Source organism: Solanum verrucosum, unplaced genomic scaffold (genome assembly GCF_900185275.1).
Source record: "Solanum verrucosum unplaced genomic scaffold, falcon-dt-bn FXZP01000284.1, whole genome shotgun sequence".
Classification (NCBI taxonomy): domain Eukaryota; kingdom Viridiplantae; phylum Streptophyta; class Magnoliopsida; order Solanales; family Solanaceae; genus Solanum; species Solanum verrucosum.
The window spans coordinates 355,327-374,569 of NW_026019936.1; the positions used below are offsets into that span (position 1 = coordinate 355,327).

Here is a 19,243-nt window from a genome sequence, read left to right on the forward strand (position 1 = left end):
TTTGATATCATATATTTGAGATACATGCATATGAATATATCTGGAGATATCAGAATTTGGTAAGATACGTAATATAGCAAACTAGAGTATCTAAGTAATTAATTATTAAACTGGTGATATTTATGCAAGTTCCCCTTATTTATTCACTTTTAATTTTGCATGTTTCTTAAGAAATACTTTCTCTATTTTAATTTATACGAGTTAGTTAGGGCTTGACACAAAGTTTAAGAAAGGAAAAAAAGATTTTTGAAACTTATAATCTAAAATAAGTCATAGATATTTGTGTGGTTATAAATAATTTCATCAAGCGTAAAATAGATATTTTAAAGTTAAATTGTTACTAAATATAGAAATGTGTCATATAAATTAAGAGAGAGAAATATTTTAGATGTCGAAATTGTGTTTGAACATGCATCTTACTTTAGAAAAAAATACCTAGTTTTTGAGTGAAAGTCCTAAAAACCCAAAATCGGGTTTGTGTACGTTTTTTTTGGAACTTAAAAATCAAAATTTCAAAATCTAATTAAATTTAATGGCAAAACAAATACTTGAAGATAATTTTTAAAAATATGATCCAAAATTTATGATCAAACGCTAACGATCCTTTGTTTGGATGGTTGTTTCTCGTATTGTATTATTAGTTTAAGTACAACGTTTGTTTTGACTATTAATTAAATTATAATATATCGTATCGTTTAAATTCATTGTTAAGTAACGAAAGAAAATCTTATTTTACGTAACGACTTATTTGGTGCAATCATGTCGTTACTCTAATATTTTTATTTTTATTTTGTCTTTACTTTTATCAAATTTGTTGTGGCTTGTTAGGTCTTTTCATTTTGTCTTTACTTATTATTTAGTAATTATGTTTATTCTTTACCCTACCTTTTCATAATAGTTCTACTTTTTATCTTACTTTTCTTGTAAGTGGGTCATTCTAATAATTGGTGTATATAAGACATTAAGTAATGACACAAAATAATAGAATATTTAAATATTATATATATTAAAATAATACAGTACGATACAATACAATATATTATAACAACCATCCAAACATAATGTAAATGGTAGGTGGAAGGAAATATTTAGTTTGGTTCTGACTGAGAAAGGAATCATAAATCATTAAAGATTTGAAATGTCAGATTAAAATTAATTAGGCACTAAATTAAACAAGGAAGAAAAAAGAAAAAATAATAATTGTGGCCATACCTCATTTAATTGGAAAGGAAATATAATGGCATGTGCTCTGCACCGGTGCGAATTTAGAATAGTAGAATTTCAATATAAATATCACAGATTGAATAAAAAAAATATAATCTCATTTAATTGGAAAGGAAATATAATGGCATGTGCTCTGTGCCGGTGCGAATTTAGAATAGTAAAATTTCAATATAAATATCACATATTGAATAAAAAAAATATAATGACATGGAGAAGATATCTTTACCTTCAAGAATTACAGAGTTCCAAATGTGATTTTTTATTTTTTAACCCTTCGGGGTGGCCCAGTGATTTGGGCTTGAGATTTCTACGTTGGAGGTCTCAAGTTCAAAACATCTTGACAACAAAAGTAAGGGGTTTGCCTTCTGGGTCGAGCTTGTCATACCGGACTTGCCTAGTGCAGGTTACCTCTCCCATGTGGTTTGTGAGCTATTGCATAGGAGAGGGGGTTTTACCCTGTGCGCACCTGGAGGGTAGAGTCTGTGGATTTTCCTAGTCATAAAAAAAATGTGATTTTTCTTTCTTTCTTTGTTTGGTAAGGATAACGTTTACGTACACTCAATCTTCTTCCGACTCTACTTATGAAATTCTATAGAAAATCAATTGAGACTCACTCCATAGTCCCACGAAGATCTTTACATACTTCTCAAGAATGTGAATGGTTATAATTTAACTTACTCAGTTTGATCCATCATTTTTACAATTTCAAACTTACATTTTGATTGCGCCGCTAATACAATAAAAAAGACCTTGTAGCATTAATACAATGGAGATTGTCTATGTTGATCGGACTCTCTAAAAATGCTACCACATATGTGCGGCCTATCGCCATTTATGAACGGTCTGAGCAACATAGGTTATTGTAATACACAACACATACATAGGGGGATGAAACTGGTTATTTCTATCATGTCAACTTCTGATTCAGGCAGAGGCAGCAAAACAAGGCAAATACATTACTAAGAACATCTAGCTGAGCTATTTATATAATTGCGCGGCTATATGAACTCTCTTAAAATACCTTTTGAGCCAATTTCCAGAATATCGTTGTCTGATGCAGGGTGATCGTGAACCTGTTTTTTATCGAAACAATATACAGGGGCTTGCCATTTTGCGTCCTCAAGAACTGCTCCCACTTCGAAAGTCATTACATGAATAGACCTTCCTGCAACATTAAACTTGTTACTCCTATAACACGAGCATTATTTATAAAGAGTATAGAAACAATGAGATCAATCTTGCAACAAGATTCTTTTGCACAGGTTTGTGAAGAAAAGGACTCAACTATCCAGAACACGTTAGGTAGCTGTACATACGCGAAGGACTTCAGAAAGCTAGTTGAGCTTTATATGTCAGGATGTACATAGACTAGATCTTATGTTTAGTGTAAAAAGATCAGATTTCTTCAACTCGAGTTTGCCTTTAATTAGTAGTTCCATCAAATGCAGATAGATATTATTGTGTCTGGTTACACCTAGTGACTAATCCATGCTGTTGGTCTGTCGGTTCATTTATAGCTGAATGAAGCTATGACTTTATGGGATATGGTTACGAATACTAGAGCTGATTGAGTTAAGATACAAGAAACATTGCATGAACTCGAGTTCTGACTTCTCGTAACAAGAACATGGTTGATGTAACAATCCATTTAGGTTGATGTAACAAGGCTGATGTCTATATATATGTGCAAAAAAATATGTTATCATTTCGAAAAACAAAAAAGAATATCGTTTGTACAGAAGCTGTGAGCAATGGCCACCAGTAGCTTTTCAGCTAAATCCCAACTACAAGTTATAGCAAATTCACCAGCTAAACTTTAGCCACTTTTGATAGTCTTGGGAACAACTAAAGCAGAGCTAGAGAAGACTAACGAACTCATACGCTGCACAAACAAATTAAGGGATATTCTAATACCTTCATGTTAATGTGCTAAGAGACTAGATTGAGAGAAATACAATTTGATCTCTCTATAACAGTCGTCCTCTGCAACAACATTTCATTATAATGACAGTTTTTTTTTTTTTATAACCGAGAAATTTGTCTGTGACCCGCCCTTTGGACCAATCACACCCTCGGTGGATAATGAGCCCGCCCCTCTACCCTTCTCCACTTAAATACCGGGCTTCGCTTTGCATGGTGTTGGGCTTGAACCTGCGACCTAAGCCACAAATCCTCCACCTTTTGCCACTTTGAGCTAGGCCTTGGGGGCATAATAACAGTTTGTTTTGAAATCAAATTTTCATCTTATGTTATATTATATGTTCTCTATAACATCATTTCACTATAGCAGCCAAAAAGTATCCAAACAAATGACGTCGTTATAGAGAGGTTAGACTTTAATATGTATGTGAATATGAAAGGAGTAAGTTAATGTTTGATTCCAAGCAATTTAACAAGTTAACCCCCAGCTTTCGTCGTTCCTTATTTTGTTGGTGGGATGGTGAAGAATTGGACAGTTATTGTCTCTCCTTGATAGGATGAAAAGAATGAAATATCACAACAAGGCAAGTCTCAGTTGACAGACCACTTTTAGGGAAGCGTCTACTTCAGCGAAGGCAGTAACAGAAACTGCATACATCTCGCCTAATAGAACAATGACGGCATAGTAGGAGGAAATAGAAGAACTAAGAATCTTGAAAGCTTGAATTTTCAAATAATGTGATTGAACTTGTCGATGACCACAAACAACTTGATGAGTCTTAACGACTACCCGAGCCCCTGAACATGCTGAACTTCATGATAACTCGATAGGAAAGCTTCAAACACCTCTCCATCCAAAGACTTCATAAGAAAGAACATTCCTCTATTTCAATTTATGTCTCTTACTTTACTTTTTAGTTTGTTTCACAGCGAATGCCACTTTCTATAGGCAGTAACTCTTTAGTTTCAATCTCCCATGTCATGTTTAAGACCATAAATTCAAAGGCTATTTTAATATATTTTTCACATCTTCAGTTTAACACTACAATATTTAAAAATCTCCTTTACTTTCTTAAACTTTGTGCCAAATCAAGTCCCAAAATGAAACAGAGAGAGTAGCAAACAAGTACCTACACCACCAAAGCCTCTTCCCGAAACGGAGAGAGTAGCAAACAAGCACCTACACCTCCTTTATTTGGCGAGTATTTCAATTAAGTGTTTATCAAATTTGTTCATTATTTCAACTTCAAACATGAAATATGGAATTCAAAGTTGAAACATAGTTTTTAGGAGTTCTTCAAGTTTTCACTCATGAAAATATCGATTGTGTTCTACTAATACAACCTCAAATGCTCTTTTTCAACTTAGCTTCATGCTACATTCTTTTTAAATATCAAACGATTCATGTCCAAACGTCATAAAATGGAAGATTAAAAAAAGAGGGATGGAGGGGATGAAGAGTACCAGTATAGAAAACCCAATGGACGGGTCTCTTTGTCACGATGTCTTCGTAATACCAAATGAAATCCACCTTCTGCCATACATTACAGTGAAATCCATCGATGAATTGTTGACCAAGATAAGTAGCACCATCAAGCCAATTTGGTCGAAGAATCCCAACATCAATCAGCGTTGAACTACATTTCTTCTTATCGTCTAGAGTGTAGCGGAATACAGTGCCATTGTTCCATTCGAGATCATAGAGAAGCTCACCTACAGAAGCGAAGCTAGGATTTTGAATTATTTCTGAAGATCCTATAAAAGCATCTTGACAAATTATCTGTACATATTACTCTTTGTACCAAATACCAATATATGTGATATATTTTGCTTCTCCATATTCAAATTATGTGAATTTGGATCAATATTTCAAAATGTATCTTTTCATTGAGAAAAATTACAAACTTATAATACTTTTTATATAGCTACTGAATAACCAGATTTTAATTAAGATATCAAATGAATCTTCAAAAGTTCAACATTGACTCTTGATAAGCGAAAAGCCACATATATTGAGATGGATAGAGACAGATATAAAATTTAAGTTTAAGCTATTGAATTCTGTCAAATCCATAGACAAAGGAGATGTAGTCTTTCATATCAAATTCATCTAAACCCATTACTATTGGCACAACATATAAATTCATACGTTTAAATTCCACTAAAAAACTAAATAGTATATATGAACTCATAAATTTAAAGATGTAACGCGTTCAATACTATTCTCTCTGTATCAATTTATGTGCCACAATTATTTTTTTAGCAGTCCCCAAAAAAGTCGCATTTCTATAAGTGGAAACAATTTAACTTCAAATAAAACAATTATTTTTTTCTAACAATCTTAATAATATAATTTACAATCACACAAATTATCAAAAAGTGTTTTAGACCACAAATTTCAAAGTATATTTTTTTTCTTAAATTGTATGTCTAAATCAAATTGTGTCACATAAATTGAAATATAGAAATTAAAAACTTAGGATCGTTTAGTACGATGGACAAGCATAAATAGTCATGAAACAAAAATGTACTCATAATTCCTTATCCCTTATTTAATTATTAATTGTGAGATTTTATAAAAACATTAGTAATTAATATTAAAAGGATGAAATAATAATATCAGATTAATTATACTAACTTATCTTCAAATCAAACGAGCCCCTAAAAAATTGAAATCATAAAATTTAAAATCCTAAATCCGTCTCTGCCCCCTTGCTTACCTAGCTGGTCTTGTATGATGTTGAAATTGCGGCCGTTGGTCCAATCGTACCAAAGGTCGATTAGGCTTAGAGATCCGGTGAAATTGACGAACAGTATCGAGTGGAATTGATGAGGCCACGGGGCCGGCGTCGGGTCTGAATTTGATTCTGCCGACGAGACATCGGAATAGTAAGAAATTAGTATTGCGGCAACAACAAATAGTACAGTGATCGGCGACACCGAACTCTTCTTCATACTCGACCTGAAATTGCCTCGAAATTTTGCAATGGCGGTTGTGAATCTGCTCTCTGAGAAGAAGATAAGGCTCAAAGAAGGGGAAAAATGTTGTGTAGTTTGTAAGTGAGTAGGTAGTGACACTCTCTTTGGATGGGTGATAGGTCGGTTAGGTTAGGTTTTGTTTTTCATTAAAAAAAATCTAAATCAATTATATTGGTTTATTAAATCTAAAAATCAAATCAAATTATGTAAAGTTGATTTTTTTGGTTTTGGTTTTAGTTGGGTCTTTCGATTTTTTTTTGGTTTTTTGGTTTTTTATAACTATATGATGTTTGAAAATATGATCAAATATATTTTTACTTATCTGTGTGATAAGCTAAACTTAAGAAATGTTAAATGAATAGAAATTTTCATAAAATTGGTAAAATTTACATGAGTACAAAATATTTAAAAAAAAATATCAACGTTCATTATATTAAATTAATAAGATTAAAGGATACAGTCAAATTGAATACAAAACGAAATATTTACAAAGTAAATTGTTAACTTCGAATTTGAAAAACTATAACAATATAATTGTAACTTCGGATCTTAATACAAAATAAAATATTTACAAATTTTACAAGCCCAAATTTGAAATAAAATGTATAAATATGAAAACTATAAACTAACTAAAAATATATTAACAAAGTAGATTATAAATAACATTTTTTTATCTATAAATAAAATAAAATTATATATATATATATATATATATATATTATGTCGGTTTGATTTGGGTTCGGTTTGACTTTTTTTCTTTTAATACCAAACCAAACCTTGTGGTCAGTTTTTTTTTCAACCGCCAAATCAACCAAACCAAACCACAAATCGATATTTTTTTTTTCGGTTTGATTTGGTTCGTCGGTTCGGTTTGACTTGTACACCCCTAGTTGTCATTATGGAAAAAAATAAACTTCCGTCGTTCAACTATAGTTGTCCATTAGTATTATTTTACTATATTGTCTTTTAAATATAATAAATATAGTGTCAGAGAAATGAGTATAATCATATATATATATATAGAAGGAGAACCCTAGGCCTACCTACGTGGCGCCACCACAAACCAGGATTCCCTTTCAATTTATTTATTTCCAAAATTAGTCTTCCTCTTTTATGAAAAATTGTGACTTTTATGAAAAGTTGTGACTTTTCTAAAACGCTGTAACGTTTATGAAAAGTTGGGACTTTTATGAAGAATTGCGACTTTTATGAAAGGTTGTGATGTTTATGAAAGATTGTGACATTTCTGAAGGGTTGTGACTTTTTCAAAGAGCTGTGACATTTCCAATAAGGCACAATACACATTTGTTCACACTACCCTTTGTTGTATATAAATAAAGGGATTTTCTCTCATTTTAAAACAAAGAAAATGCTAAACTTCTTCTTCTACTGCACAATTAAATATTTGTGTATTTTGCTCTTGTTGAGTGGCTTACTGACACCATTGGTTTTGTATTAATACGTTGGTGAATAAAATTGTCCATCCTGAGAGGATCTAATTCTTTAAACCTCAGGTATTAGAAGGGAATAATTTTCTTTAAGGGGACCCTGTGCATTTCGTGGACTCGGTTTTTTCCTTTCTATTTCATTCTATTTTTACATATCCTGGTATGTTTTTTACAGTCATTAATTTATGCTTATGATATTAATTGTTGCTTTTGAGTACATGTTTTAAACTCTATTGTTTGTGTTTGTGCAAAACTATTGTCTCCAATTATATTGAATGTATACACATATAGTAGATATATTTATTGTGTAGAAAATAATTATTGTACTCAGTTCCAAGAATTCATGTTTTAATATTCTATATAAAATTCTATAACTTAAAAGTATTATATATAAGCTTACATATTATCTATTTTTACATAGATATGAAGTTTCTCACTTATCAATTGTAGAAATTTATTATGCAAGTTCAAAAGTTATAATTACTTTCATGTTCAAGAGTATTTTATTTTTTTTGAATTTGTTAGCAAATTTTTGAATTTTTTCCTAAGACATATATCACAATTGTATGATCTATGCAACTTAAATGTGTTCTTTTTCTTACGAAATGCCTTTGTATATATATTCTTATTTTCCTTTTAATGTTGATTAAAGAACCAATGATTTATTATTTCCTGAATAATTCAGTCATTAGAAGTTTTTGAGTTATGTGATAATGACAAATAATCAAATTCATGTTGGAATATTGCTAATGTTTTTTTAAGAACCTATTTTTTCCATTATTTTTAATGTATGGATATTAGTAAAGGATTATTTGCAAGTTCAATGCAATTATTATTTATGACCGTGCGAAGCGCGGACAAATTACCTAGTTAATAATAAGGGTAAATTGGAAACTAAATGTAAAATTATCAATTAATTCCATAAAGTAGATAATTATTGTTGAACATTTCAAAATCGTATAGTGGACAACTATTGTTAGATAGAGGGATACTTATTAAATTTATCGATATTGAATTAATGATTTTATAATTTGGTTTTATTGAGTTATTAGTTTGGTTTTTTATTTTACGATTTTAGTTAATAGTTAAATTGATAATTCAATAAGATTAAATTTAAATTACTCTTTTATTTGTAAATATGTAATAGCGACTTTAATAATTTACAGATTATATTTTCTAAGTATTAGTATTACTTTCGGTAATAAGTCATACAAACTAGACTTGTTGTCTCTTTATTGTAATATATTTTCTCTTCTCGATAATGAGAATTAATCTCTTTTCTTTCAATTTTAGATTTGTTTGTGACAAAGAAAGACTAATGATATTGTTTTTGCAGTTTATTGTAGGAGTATTTAGAAGGAATTCAAACAAAGTGATCAATGTAAAATCAAATATCATGTTCTATTTTTGCTACTTTTTTTATTTTGTGAATGTCATGTAAATATTATTATATGAATATTTTTTTATAGGTTAAACCAAATATCGATTAATCAAAAATCAATTATCAATATTCTTATTGATTTAATTATGGAATTAGCGTGCTCATAAATCGAAAGTTGATAATACATAAAATTAAATCGAATTAATTGATAGTCAATATTATTTCACAATATATCATGTTGTATTGTTTTAATAAATATTTCTTTATCTAAAATTTATATTACACAGTTTTTTAGTAAGTTAAAAAAATACGTTTTTTATTTGACAAATATTCAATTACATTTTCAATATTTTATTCATATTAAGCCTTATTTATTTGACCAAAAAAGTCCACAAACAGTATACCTTTTTTTAAGGATAATTTTAACCATTAGCATGATTGGGAATAAATTAGTAGATGATAGAAGTATAATTTAATCTTATTTTTATGTTTTCTTACGTATTTCTCTGTTTTATTTTTATCTTTAAACTCATTTCTTCAACTCTTGTGTCCCTTCAGACGGTTGTATATCTTCGATTGTGTCACTTCAAAGAACTACCTATAAAAACTAGGCAAATTATACTAACTATTGTATCTTTTTCTTCGTGACAAATTTCATCCCTAGTTTTTGTGAAACTTCGTCAATTCCTTGGAAGTCTACTTTGGATCATCGCCCAAAATATAATGAAACAAAACTATAATTTCTTTGTAGTTTTTTCCTTCATTCAACATGTCAAAAGAAAACTATTTCAACTGGTCTATTCTCAAACAACTGAGTACAACCACATTTTTTGGTTCGTACCTACTTTTTGTGGGATTTTTCCATATGTAATCACTTTTGTTAAAAGGTGTATGCTTTTAATATATTTTTACAATTTAAATATTTAAATAAATATAATATAATATAAAATATAAAAGATATACTAAATTGGATGTTTTAAGTTAAGGCTATGATAATAATTTGATATTCAAGTTAAATAGTTTATACTTTTAAGGTACTATAGATAGATAGATAGAAAGAATCATGTATTTTTCACATATTTTCTTATCCTTTCATATTCGTTATTCATAAAAGATTAAATGTTTCAATTACTACTTTTCTATTCCTTATTAATGTCTATTACAAAAAAGTGGGGAAGTCTCAATTATTAAAACTACTGGTACTTGTAACCTTTTCTGAATTCTCCAAATTACTTGTAATTATTTTTATTTCCAATATTTTTTCCAGCTGGTCCCCTCTAGAATAATAAATATGTGATTTGGTCTGTTCATATATAAATATGATTTAAAAAGTTTTTAAAATCTTAACGAGATCTTTTTCTGATTTATTAGCTCTAGAATAATCAAAGAACACACTTTTGAGAATACGAGAGGCTGATATCATTGATATTATTCACATAATAAATTTAATATGACATATTTAGGGGTGTTTATGGACAATGACATGAAAGAGCAAGAAAAACTAATTGTTACTGGCTAAAGAATGAATAATAGGGCATCAAATTGAATATCTTATAATTTGCATGCACATGTACCAAACAATAGATAAAGTGATAATTGACTAATCTATGAAAAATCATTCAATATTGAGAAACCAATTATATCAAAGAACAAATATTATAATTGAAATATGTATAAGATAAAATCTTTAAAGAGTAAGAATTTTACAACCTTTCATGTTCTTAATATATGTGACAATACCAAATTTCTAATATTCAGATATTAAAAAATGATCATTCATAATTTTAATGAGATAATGAATTACCGCGCGAATCGCGGTTATATTATCTAGTGTTGATAGAAAACAGAGGGTGTTACCCTCCTAATGCATTTTCAAGCTTAATTATTCTTACCCATATGATATTTTATTAGATAAGTCAAAGATAATTTCCTTTTATCATTTTTTTTAATTGAATTTTTTGTACTTGATTTTTCTAATCTAATTTACATCTCTAATATAATTTAAAAACAATTACACAAAAATAAATTTACCAAATATACATTCAAAAAATAGTTGGTTATCTATTTTTTTCCCTAGATTTTTTTTTTTAAAAAAAATTATTCTTGAACTTAAAGCTTGAAGTTTTCATCAAAGAAAATAACAAAAGAAAGTAGATAAACATTATAGGGAAGAATTTTGTGAATGGACAATCCTACCCTCGGATCCCTACTGAATCTAATAGACCTTTAACGGACGGCCAAGATTAAAACACTTCTACTGGATCCAACGGTCCATAACATTCCTAATTCCCTTTATAAGCTTCGCGAAAAACCCTAGAAAAACCATACCGCTTCCAGCGTCTTCATCTCGGCTGCCTCCGACGCTCTTCCTCCATCGCTGCCGGCCGGAATTTCCTGTTAACCTCGCGAAAATGGTGAGTTTTTAGCTATGCCGATTCGAATTCCGTTCAAATGTTCTTTGTATTAATGTAATAACTGTTTAAAATTGGAGCGAAAACGGCGAGTTTTTAGTTATTGCGATTCGAATTTCGTTCTAATGCTCTTAACGTAATCTGTTAAAAGTTAGAGCTAAATCGGTGAGTTTTTAGTTATGGCGATGTGGAACTTATTCTAATGTTCTGTATTAATGTAATCTGTTAAAAGTTGGAGCGGAAATGGTGAATTTTTAGCTGTAGAGATTTGGATTTCGTTCTAATGTTCTTTGTAATAACGTTATCTGTTAAAAACTGGAGTGATAATGTTGAGTTTTTAGCTATGGAGATTTGAATTTTGTTCTAATGTTATTTGTATTAACATGATCTCTGTTCAAAATTGGATTTGTAAGGTTCTTCCAAATGATGTTGACTTGTTGAACCCACCAGCTGAGCAGGAAAAGAGAAAGCACAAGCTCAAGCGTTTGGTTCAATCTCCTAACTCTTTCTTCATGGTAAAGGAAACAGTTTGTCAATGTATCTGTGTATGCATTTGTGGTTTGAATTTATATATATTGTTTTTGAAATTAATCGGTGATTTGTTTCCTGTGTTGTTTAGGATGTGAAGTGCCAGGGTTGCTTCAACATGTAAGTTTTTTTTTTTTGTTGTTCATTTATCTTAGTTGGTGCTTTTGACATGAATTTAGTGATATTTGGAAAAAAGTAATATTTGAAGTTGAGATATGGTAATGAAAAAGTAAAGTTGATGAATTTAGTGATATTTGGAAAGTAGTATTTGAGATTGAAAATTGATATTTGGAAATTAAAGTCGATCAACTTAGTGATATTTTAGTATTTAGAAAAAGTAGTATATTTGAAGTTGAAATATAGTATTTGGTGATTAAAGCTTGGAAAAATGTATAGTTGAAGAATGGTTATTGAAAAGTAAAGTTGATGAAATCATTAACATTCCATATTAAGTAGTATTTGAAGCTGAAAAGTTGTATTTGAAAATTTTATTTGAGTTTCGGCATACATTGCACTTGGTTAGAAGGTTCCAACTTTTTGGCTGGAAAAACAAGTTTGGAGATGTCATCCTCGAAAATTAGTTGAAAAGTCATTCTAATCTATATAGCCAAACAATGTTTTCAATGCTTTTTGAAAAAAGGAAAAAAAAAAATGTCCAAACCTATGTGTTGCTCATACTCTTCAAAAAATGTCAATATGTGCGTGTTGTATTCGCCAAAAGTAGTCTATTTTTGGAGAATCCGACACGGGTGAGGCATCAAAAGTAAAGAGTCCGTGCAATTAAGGTCCAAACAGTAGTGTTTGATGAACAGAATTCTTCTGTTAAGGCAAGAAAGTCGCCTTAGGGAAGTAGAAGTCTGTGCACACTAACTGAATCTTTGGGGAAAGATTGTGGGACATTCAATCCTGAGTTTGTTTCAGTTTCGACTTCACCTTTAATGACACCTTACAGATTAGTCTCAGTCATACAAATATAACTTGGTTCATTTCTTAGTCTTTCTCTCTATATGTGTGCAGAACAACGGTGTTTAGCCACTCGCAGACAGTGGTGGTGTGTGGTAACTGCCAGACGGTCTTGTGCCAACCAACTGGTGGACGTGCTAGACTCACTGAGGGTTGTTCTTTCAGGAGAAAGGGAGACTAGAAAAGATGAGTAAACTATTTGCTTTTAGAGTTGGGAAGTGATAAAGTTAATATGGGTAACAAATTAAGTTATGGTGTAATCCTGTTTTTGTTTTAGAACAAAGGATTTTGGGTTTACAATGACTAGTTATGCTATGTTTTTCAATTAAATTGGATTTTGAATTTTTGCTATGTATTAGCTCTTTGTGGTGCCTTAACTGTATTTCCCCATCAATATCTTTTGAACCCCTTGATTGTTATTTACTTGTTAGGAAATAAGTCACATTTGAACTCGTAGATATTATGTTTTAGGAGATATCTTTGTATCTCACCGGTGGAGGTGAGAGATGCTTATCATTTGAGCAATCGTTTTGGTTGTTAACTTGAATTGGTTGGCTTTCGTGATAGGCCACTCTAATCTCCAAAATGTGTAGAGCATTAATTTTACCATTTATCTATAAACCATACAATACGAAAGAGATATATACATCAAAATCCTAAAATCTGCTCATTTTAGAAAATGTATTTTATTATAACTGCTCTTTGGGAGAATGACGTTGTGTTTAAATAATTCATTTTTGTCAATAATAGAACAATAATTCGTGTTTTTCCATAATTCCCAAAGTGCTCCATTTTAGCTTCTTTTACAATTCAAATCACTTGGTATAAATGTGATTATACATTTCAAACTCTCTAAAATAAGCATTTGCTTCTTAAGAAAAAGCATTTACCCCAATTTGTTTTTATTAAGATTGGTTTGATTTTATGATTTTGGTTAATGGTTAAATAGATAATTCAATAACATTAAATTTAAATTACTATTCTATTTGTAATTACATAAAAGTGACTTTAATATTTTATGTATTAGTGTTACTTTCGTTAATAGGCAATACAAACTAGACTTGTCGTCTTTTTTTTTTTTTATAGTAAAAAAGGAGCAAAGCTTTTATTTATTTATTGCACGACCTTAGTCCTTACAAAGTTTAAATTGTGATTGCGCCACTACAGGCACAATCGAACAAGCAGGTGGTCATGCACAGTGGCGTAGCCACCCTTATGTCAAGGTGTAATTGGACACCCTTCGTCGGAAAATTATACCGTATATAGAAGTAAAATGATAAATAAAGTGACTAAATAACATATTTTGAACACTCTTGACACAACAATATGATGCAGCCTAGTGGTTTCAGGTGTCTTGAAAGAGTAAAGGCCCGCGAACTTAAAATATTCGTGTGTTCGAATCTCACTAGTAGCAATTTTTTTCCACTTTTTAAGAAGAACAGGTTCACTTTAGCACTTGAACACCCTTCGTGAAATTTCTTGCGGATAGATACATTGGGGAGCAATTTCAAGAGGCTATTTAACCAATTAACTATTGTTATACCTTTTATCTTTTCGATGCAAACTAGTATTACTTTCTTCCTTTTCAATTTTAAAATTGATTGTAATAAATGCAAACTATTAATGTTATTTTTTGCAATTTATTGTAGGAGTTTTAGAAGGCATTCGAACAATTATGTCTTAAGCAAATGCTATTAATGTAAAATTTGTGTTGCAGTAATTTAATTTTGTGAACATGATTATATGAGCATTTTCTTATTTGTTAAACCAAAAATTGATTAATCGAAAAATAATTATAAATATCTTATTGATTTGATAATCGGATTAGCGTGCTCACAAATTGAAAGTTGATGATACATACAACTGAATTGAACTGATCAACAATGAGTATTATTTCATGGTGTATCATGTTGTATTGTTTTGATAAATACTTCTTTGTGTCAATTGATTATTCACAAATTTCTTTTTAAATAGTAAAAAAAATGATACATTTTTATTTGATAAATATTTAATAATACTATAATTAGCATTAAGGTTGTGTATCAGTCGGTTTGGTTTGATTTTGAAGTTTATCGGTTTGACTTTTCGATTATTGATTTGTAGACATACTAAACTTTTATAGAACTATTAAGGTATTGACTTATTGATTATTGGTTTATCAGTTATTAATCGTTATCAGTTTAACCGATAAGATTTGATACAATTTTTTATTTATTGAAAATCACTTAGAAACAAGGTGAACCAAATATACCATGCACATGAGTTGACAGATTATATCTTGCTCAAAAACAACACATTCACTTTGTATAATAACCGAAAGTTTGAGACAGTCAGAAATAACAGTATGAAACCGAATTCTAAGTCAAGGATTTTATACACTAAATGCTAAATATATAATTATTTAATTTACTATCAGGTTATCGGTTAACCTGTTAAGAAAAAACTTCAAACTTCTAAGAACCGATAATCCGATAATAAAAAAAATCAAAACCATTATCGAAATGGCTAAACCAATAACAAATTATCGATAAACCAATAACTTTTTATCAGTTTATATTATCAGTTTTGATTCAATTTTGAACGACCCTAATTAGCATGGTTAGAAAGGTATTAGTATAGGATAAAAGTAAAATTTGGAAATGTTGATAGAAAACAAAGGGAAATCTCTCATCAAGTTTCCCCCCCTCTTATGCATTCTCAAGTTTCATTATTCTTACCTATAAATTGAGTTTATGCATCATATGATATTTTATAAGAGAAGTTAGAGATTATTTCTTTTATCAAAACCTTTTTAATTGAATTTGTCGCATTTGATTTTTCTAGTTTAATCTACATTTCTAATATAGTTTCAAAATTATGCACAAGCATTAAAAGGAAAAAAATTGTGAATGGACAATCCTACCCTTTGGATCCCTACTGAATCTAAAAGACCTTAAACAGACGGCCAAGATCAAAACTCTTCTACTAAATCCAACGGCCCATAACATTCCTAAATCCCTTTATAATCTTCGCGAAAAAACCCTAGAATAACTCTTCCAGCGTCTTCATTTCAGCTGCCTCCGACTCTCTTCCTCCTCCGCCGCCGTCCGGAATCTCCCGTTAGCCTCGCGAAAATGGTGAGTTTTTAGCTATGGCGATTCGAATTCCGTTCTAGTGTTCTTTGTATTAACGTAATAATCTGTTAGAAGTGGTAGTGCAAATGGTGAGTTTTTAGCCATGGTGATTCGAATTCCGTTCTAGTGTTCTTTGTATTAAAGTAATAATCTGTTAAAAATTGTAGCGCAAATGGTGAGTTTTTAGATGTGATGATTCGAATTCCGTTCTAGTGTTCTTTGTATTAACGTAATAATCTGTTAAAAATTGGAGCGCAAATGGTTAGTTTTTAGCCATGGAGATTTGAATTTTGTTCTTATATGTTTTGTATCAACGCAATCTGTTAAAAGTTGGAGCGAAAATGGTGAGTTGCAATTAGAATTTCGTTGTAATGTTCTTAACCTAACCTGTTATAAGTTGGACGGAAATATGGTGAGAATTTTGCTGTAGATATTTGGATTTCGTTCTAATGGTCTTTGTAGTAACGTAATCTGTTATAAATTGGAGTGAAACTGGTGATATTTTAGTTATAGTTTTTCAAATTTCGTTCTAATGCTCTTTACGTTATGTGCTAAAAGATGGAGCAAAAATAGTGAGTTTTTAGCTATGGCGATTTGAAACTTGTTCTAATGTTCTTTGTATTAACGTAATCTGTTACAAATTGTAGAGCTTTTAGCTATGGAGATTTGGATTTTTTTCTAATGTTTTTTGTATTAACGTAAAAATCTGATTTGTCAGGTTCTTCCAAATGATGTTGACTTGTTGAACCCACCAGCTGAGCAGGAGAAGAGAAAGCACAAGCTCAAGCGTTTGGTTCAATCTCCCAACTCTTTCTTCATGGTAAAGGAAACAGTTTGTCAATGTATTTGTATATGCATTTGTGGTTTGAATTTTTTATTCTTGGAATTAATCTGTGATTTATTTGTTTTTTTGGTTTTCTAGGATGTGAAGTGCCAGGGTTGCTTTAACATGTAAGTTTTTTTTTCTCCTTTTGTTCATTTTTCTTAGTTGGTGCTTTTGACATGAATTTAGTGATATTCGGGAAAAGAAACTAGTAATTGAAGTTGAGAAACGGTAATGGAAAACTTAGGTTGATGAATTTTGTGATATTTGGAGAAGTAATAGTAATTGAAGTTGAAAAATGTTAATTGAAAAATTGAAGTTGATAACTTTAGGGATATTTGAAAAAAAAGAGTAGTATTTGAATGTGAAATGGTATTTGAACATTTGAGTTTGTAAAAAAATATAGCATTTGAAGTTGAATAATGGTATTTGATAATTAAACTTGTGTTTGGGATACATTTCACTTTGTTATGTTATAAAGCTCCCTGCTTTCTTTGGCTGGAAAAATAGTCCAACTAGTTTTATCAAGTTTGGAGAACTCATCCTAAATAATTAACAGAAAAGTCATTCTAATGTATATAATAACCAAACAAGTTTTTATGTACTTTTTGAATAAATGGAAACAAACTTCATGTCCAAACAGGGTTTGTAATGTGTGATGAACTAGTTAGCATCTGCAATTCTTTTCTCAAAGTAAAAAGTAGAAGTTTATGCACACTAACTGATTGTTTTCGGAAGGATGGTGGGACATCCAATCCTCACCTTGGTTCAGTTTCAACCTCACCTGCAATTACATCTCTCAAATTAGTCTCTTGTCATACAATGATAATTCAGTTCATCTAAGTCTCGTTCTCTCTTTACGTGCAGAACAACGGTGTTCAGCCACTCGCAGACTGTGGTGGTGTGCGGGAACTGCCAGACGGTCTTGTGCCAGCCAACTGGTGGACGTGCTAGACTCACTGAAGGTTGTTCTTTCAGGAGAAAGGGAGATTAGAGAAGAACAGGCAACTATTTGCTTTTAGAGTGGGAAGTGAAAAAGTTTATATGGGTAACAAAGTCAGTTTTGGTGTCCTGTTTTTTTTTCTTCTTTTTTGATCTTTTAAGAACAAAGGATTTTTAGGTTACCATGTCTGGTTATGCTATGTTTTTCAATTAAATTGGGTTTCAATTCACTTATGGATTTTGAATTTTGCTATATATTAGCTCTATGTTGTTCTACCTATGATATTCCCCATCAATTTCTTTGAATTCCTTGATAGAAATTTCGTCTGAGCTTTTATTCCCATTATGAGTGCCTTTTTCGGCTTCTTTCTCTGTGTTTGGTTTGTGTTTGTGTACATCCTATCTTCTCTCATCTTCGTGGGATCACACTGAGTACGTTGTTGAATTGTGGTATACAGCTGCTATGATCGGAAATTTATTAATGGATTGAAGTTAACTTGAGTGAGTATTATTAGCTTAGTCTTCCAATTCTAATATTGACCAAACATTAGACAACTTTGTTGTTTGTCTTAGGTCATGGGATTGTTTTGGTATTTAAGTGAAGAAGGGTGGAGTGGGGTGGGTTCATTTTCGTGTTTTGGACAGTGCGTCACTGGCCTGTGGATTGGCTCATTTATAAAATAGGCTCTCCTCTTTTTAGCAGTGTGTCGTGGTTGCATATTTTAGAGATAGAGGTAATCTTGATTATAAAATATGTAAAAACATAGACTATATGAGCTGTTGGTTTCTTTGTTAAAGAGTGTTTTACCTCCCCCAATGTGGGACACTTTTTGGTGTGAAATGTGAATTTAGATTTAGTTGGGCTCCAATCTGGATAACCAAACACCAAATGGAAACTAAAAAAGAATTGGTTGATTCCAAATCACTGTTACTATATTGTTTCACTTGCTAAGTGTCATTATAATTTGTACAAAAAGCAATGAAAAGTGATGTGTTTTCAGAACGTGAGAAGTAAAAACATTGGAGAAGGGCATGTCATATCCTTTCCTTCTTCAAGTGCTCCTTTTTTGTCTGATCTTAAGAGCGGAGGTGAGCAATGCTTATCATCTGAGCAATTTCTCTTGTCGTAACTTGAATTGCTTAAGCTGCGATTCGTTGGCTTTTGTGATAGGCCGTTCTAGACCAAAATGCGTCATATTCATTTCACCATTTATCCTTTATTCACATCATGTACGACAAAGATACGTACATCAAATTTCTAAACTCTGATTTATTTTTTAAAATGTATTATTACTGCTTTTAAACAAATACATTTCGAGAATAACATTTTGTGTTTGAATAATCCATTTAAAAATCACTTTCGTCAATAATAGAGCAACAAATCGTGCTTTGCCAAAATTCCAAAAGTGCTCGATTCCAGCTTCAGTTACTACTCAAAATCACTTACAATTCCATTTTCGTTCTAAAAATATGACTAAACACATCAATTCTCTAAAATAAACATATATTCT

The 19,243-nt window shown here is 30.7% G+C and overlaps 3 protein-coding genes across 4 annotated transcripts; 2 read left to right on the plus strand and 1 right to left on the minus strand.

Annotated features, from left to right (window-relative positions):
* Positions 1-1,918: 1,918 nt before the first annotated feature.
* On the minus strand, positions 1,919-6,232 carry LOC125838528 (uncharacterized protein At4g14100-like). The gene is made up of 3 exons (XM_049517580.1): positions 5,865-6,232; positions 4,609-4,857; positions 1,919-2,389 (listed from the first exon to the last, which is right to left on the minus strand). The coding sequence occupies exons 1-3, from the start codon at positions 6,097-6,099 to the stop codon at positions 2,223-2,225; spliced, it is 651 nt and encodes a 216-aa protein (XP_049373537.1). The 5' UTR covers positions 6,100-6,232; the 3' UTR covers positions 1,919-2,222.
* A 5,032-nt stretch (positions 6,233-11,264) lies between these two features.
* LOC125838582 (40S ribosomal protein S27-2) lies at positions 11,265-17,789 on the plus strand. Its single transcript, XM_049517642.1, has 5 exons — positions 11,265-11,366; positions 11,777-11,878; positions 11,983-12,011; positions 12,909-13,006; positions 17,756-17,789. The coding sequence occupies exons 1-5, from the start codon at positions 11,364-11,366 to the stop codon at positions 17,782-17,784; spliced, it is 261 nt and encodes an 86-aa protein (XP_049373599.1). The 5' UTR covers positions 11,265-11,363; the 3' UTR covers positions 17,785-17,789.
* On the plus strand, positions 11,265-18,002 carry LOC125838566 (40S ribosomal protein S27-2). Of its 2 annotated transcripts, none has more exons than XM_049517622.1 (4): positions 11,265-11,366; positions 16,686-16,787; positions 16,890-16,918; positions 17,658-18,002. In XM_049517622.1, the coding sequence occupies exons 1-4, from the start codon at positions 11,364-11,366 to the stop codon at positions 17,782-17,784; spliced, it is 261 nt and encodes an 86-aa protein (XP_049373579.1). In that variant the 5' UTR covers positions 11,265-11,363; the 3' UTR covers positions 17,785-18,002. The 2 variants fall into 2 exon arrangements, with proteins under 2 accessions (XP_049373579.1, XP_049373587.1); XM_049517630.1 differs by lacking the exon at positions 11,265-11,366 and adding an exon at positions 15,885-15,970.
* Positions 18,003-19,243: the final 1,241 nt, after the last annotated feature.

Bases quoted from the DNA above. Each gene is read 5' to 3' on its own strand.
- LOC125838528 (XM_049517580.1), bottom strand. From the start codon at position 6,099: ATGAAGAAGAGTTCGGTGTCGCCGATCACTGTACTATTTGTTGTTGCC. The intron at 4,858-5,864 runs GTAAGCAAGGGG...TCGCTTCTGTAG, and splicing joins CATCATACAAGACCAGCTAG to GTGAGCTTCTCTATGATCTC. The intron at 2,390-4,608 runs GTACTCTTCATC...TTAATGTTGCAG, and splicing joins CCATTGGGTTTTCTATACTG to GAAGGTCTATTCATGTAATG.
- LOC125838566 (XM_049517622.1), top strand. The intron at 16,788-16,889 runs GTAAAGGAAACA...TTGGTTTTCTAG, and splicing joins CTCCCAACTCTTTCTTCATG to GATGTGAAGTGCCAGGGTTG. The intron at 16,919-17,657 runs GTAAGTTTTTTT...CTTTACGTGCAG, and splicing joins TGCCAGGGTTGCTTTAACAT to AACAACGGTGTTCAGCCACT.
- LOC125838582 (XM_049517642.1), top strand. The intron at 12,012-12,908 runs GTAAGTTTTTTT...ATATGTGTGCAG, and splicing joins TGCCAGGGTTGCTTCAACAT to AACAACGGTGTTTAGCCACT. The intron at 13,007-17,755 runs GTTGTTCTTTCA...GACTCACTGAAG, and splicing joins ACGTGCTAGACTCACTGAGG to GTTGTTCTTTCAGGAGAAAG.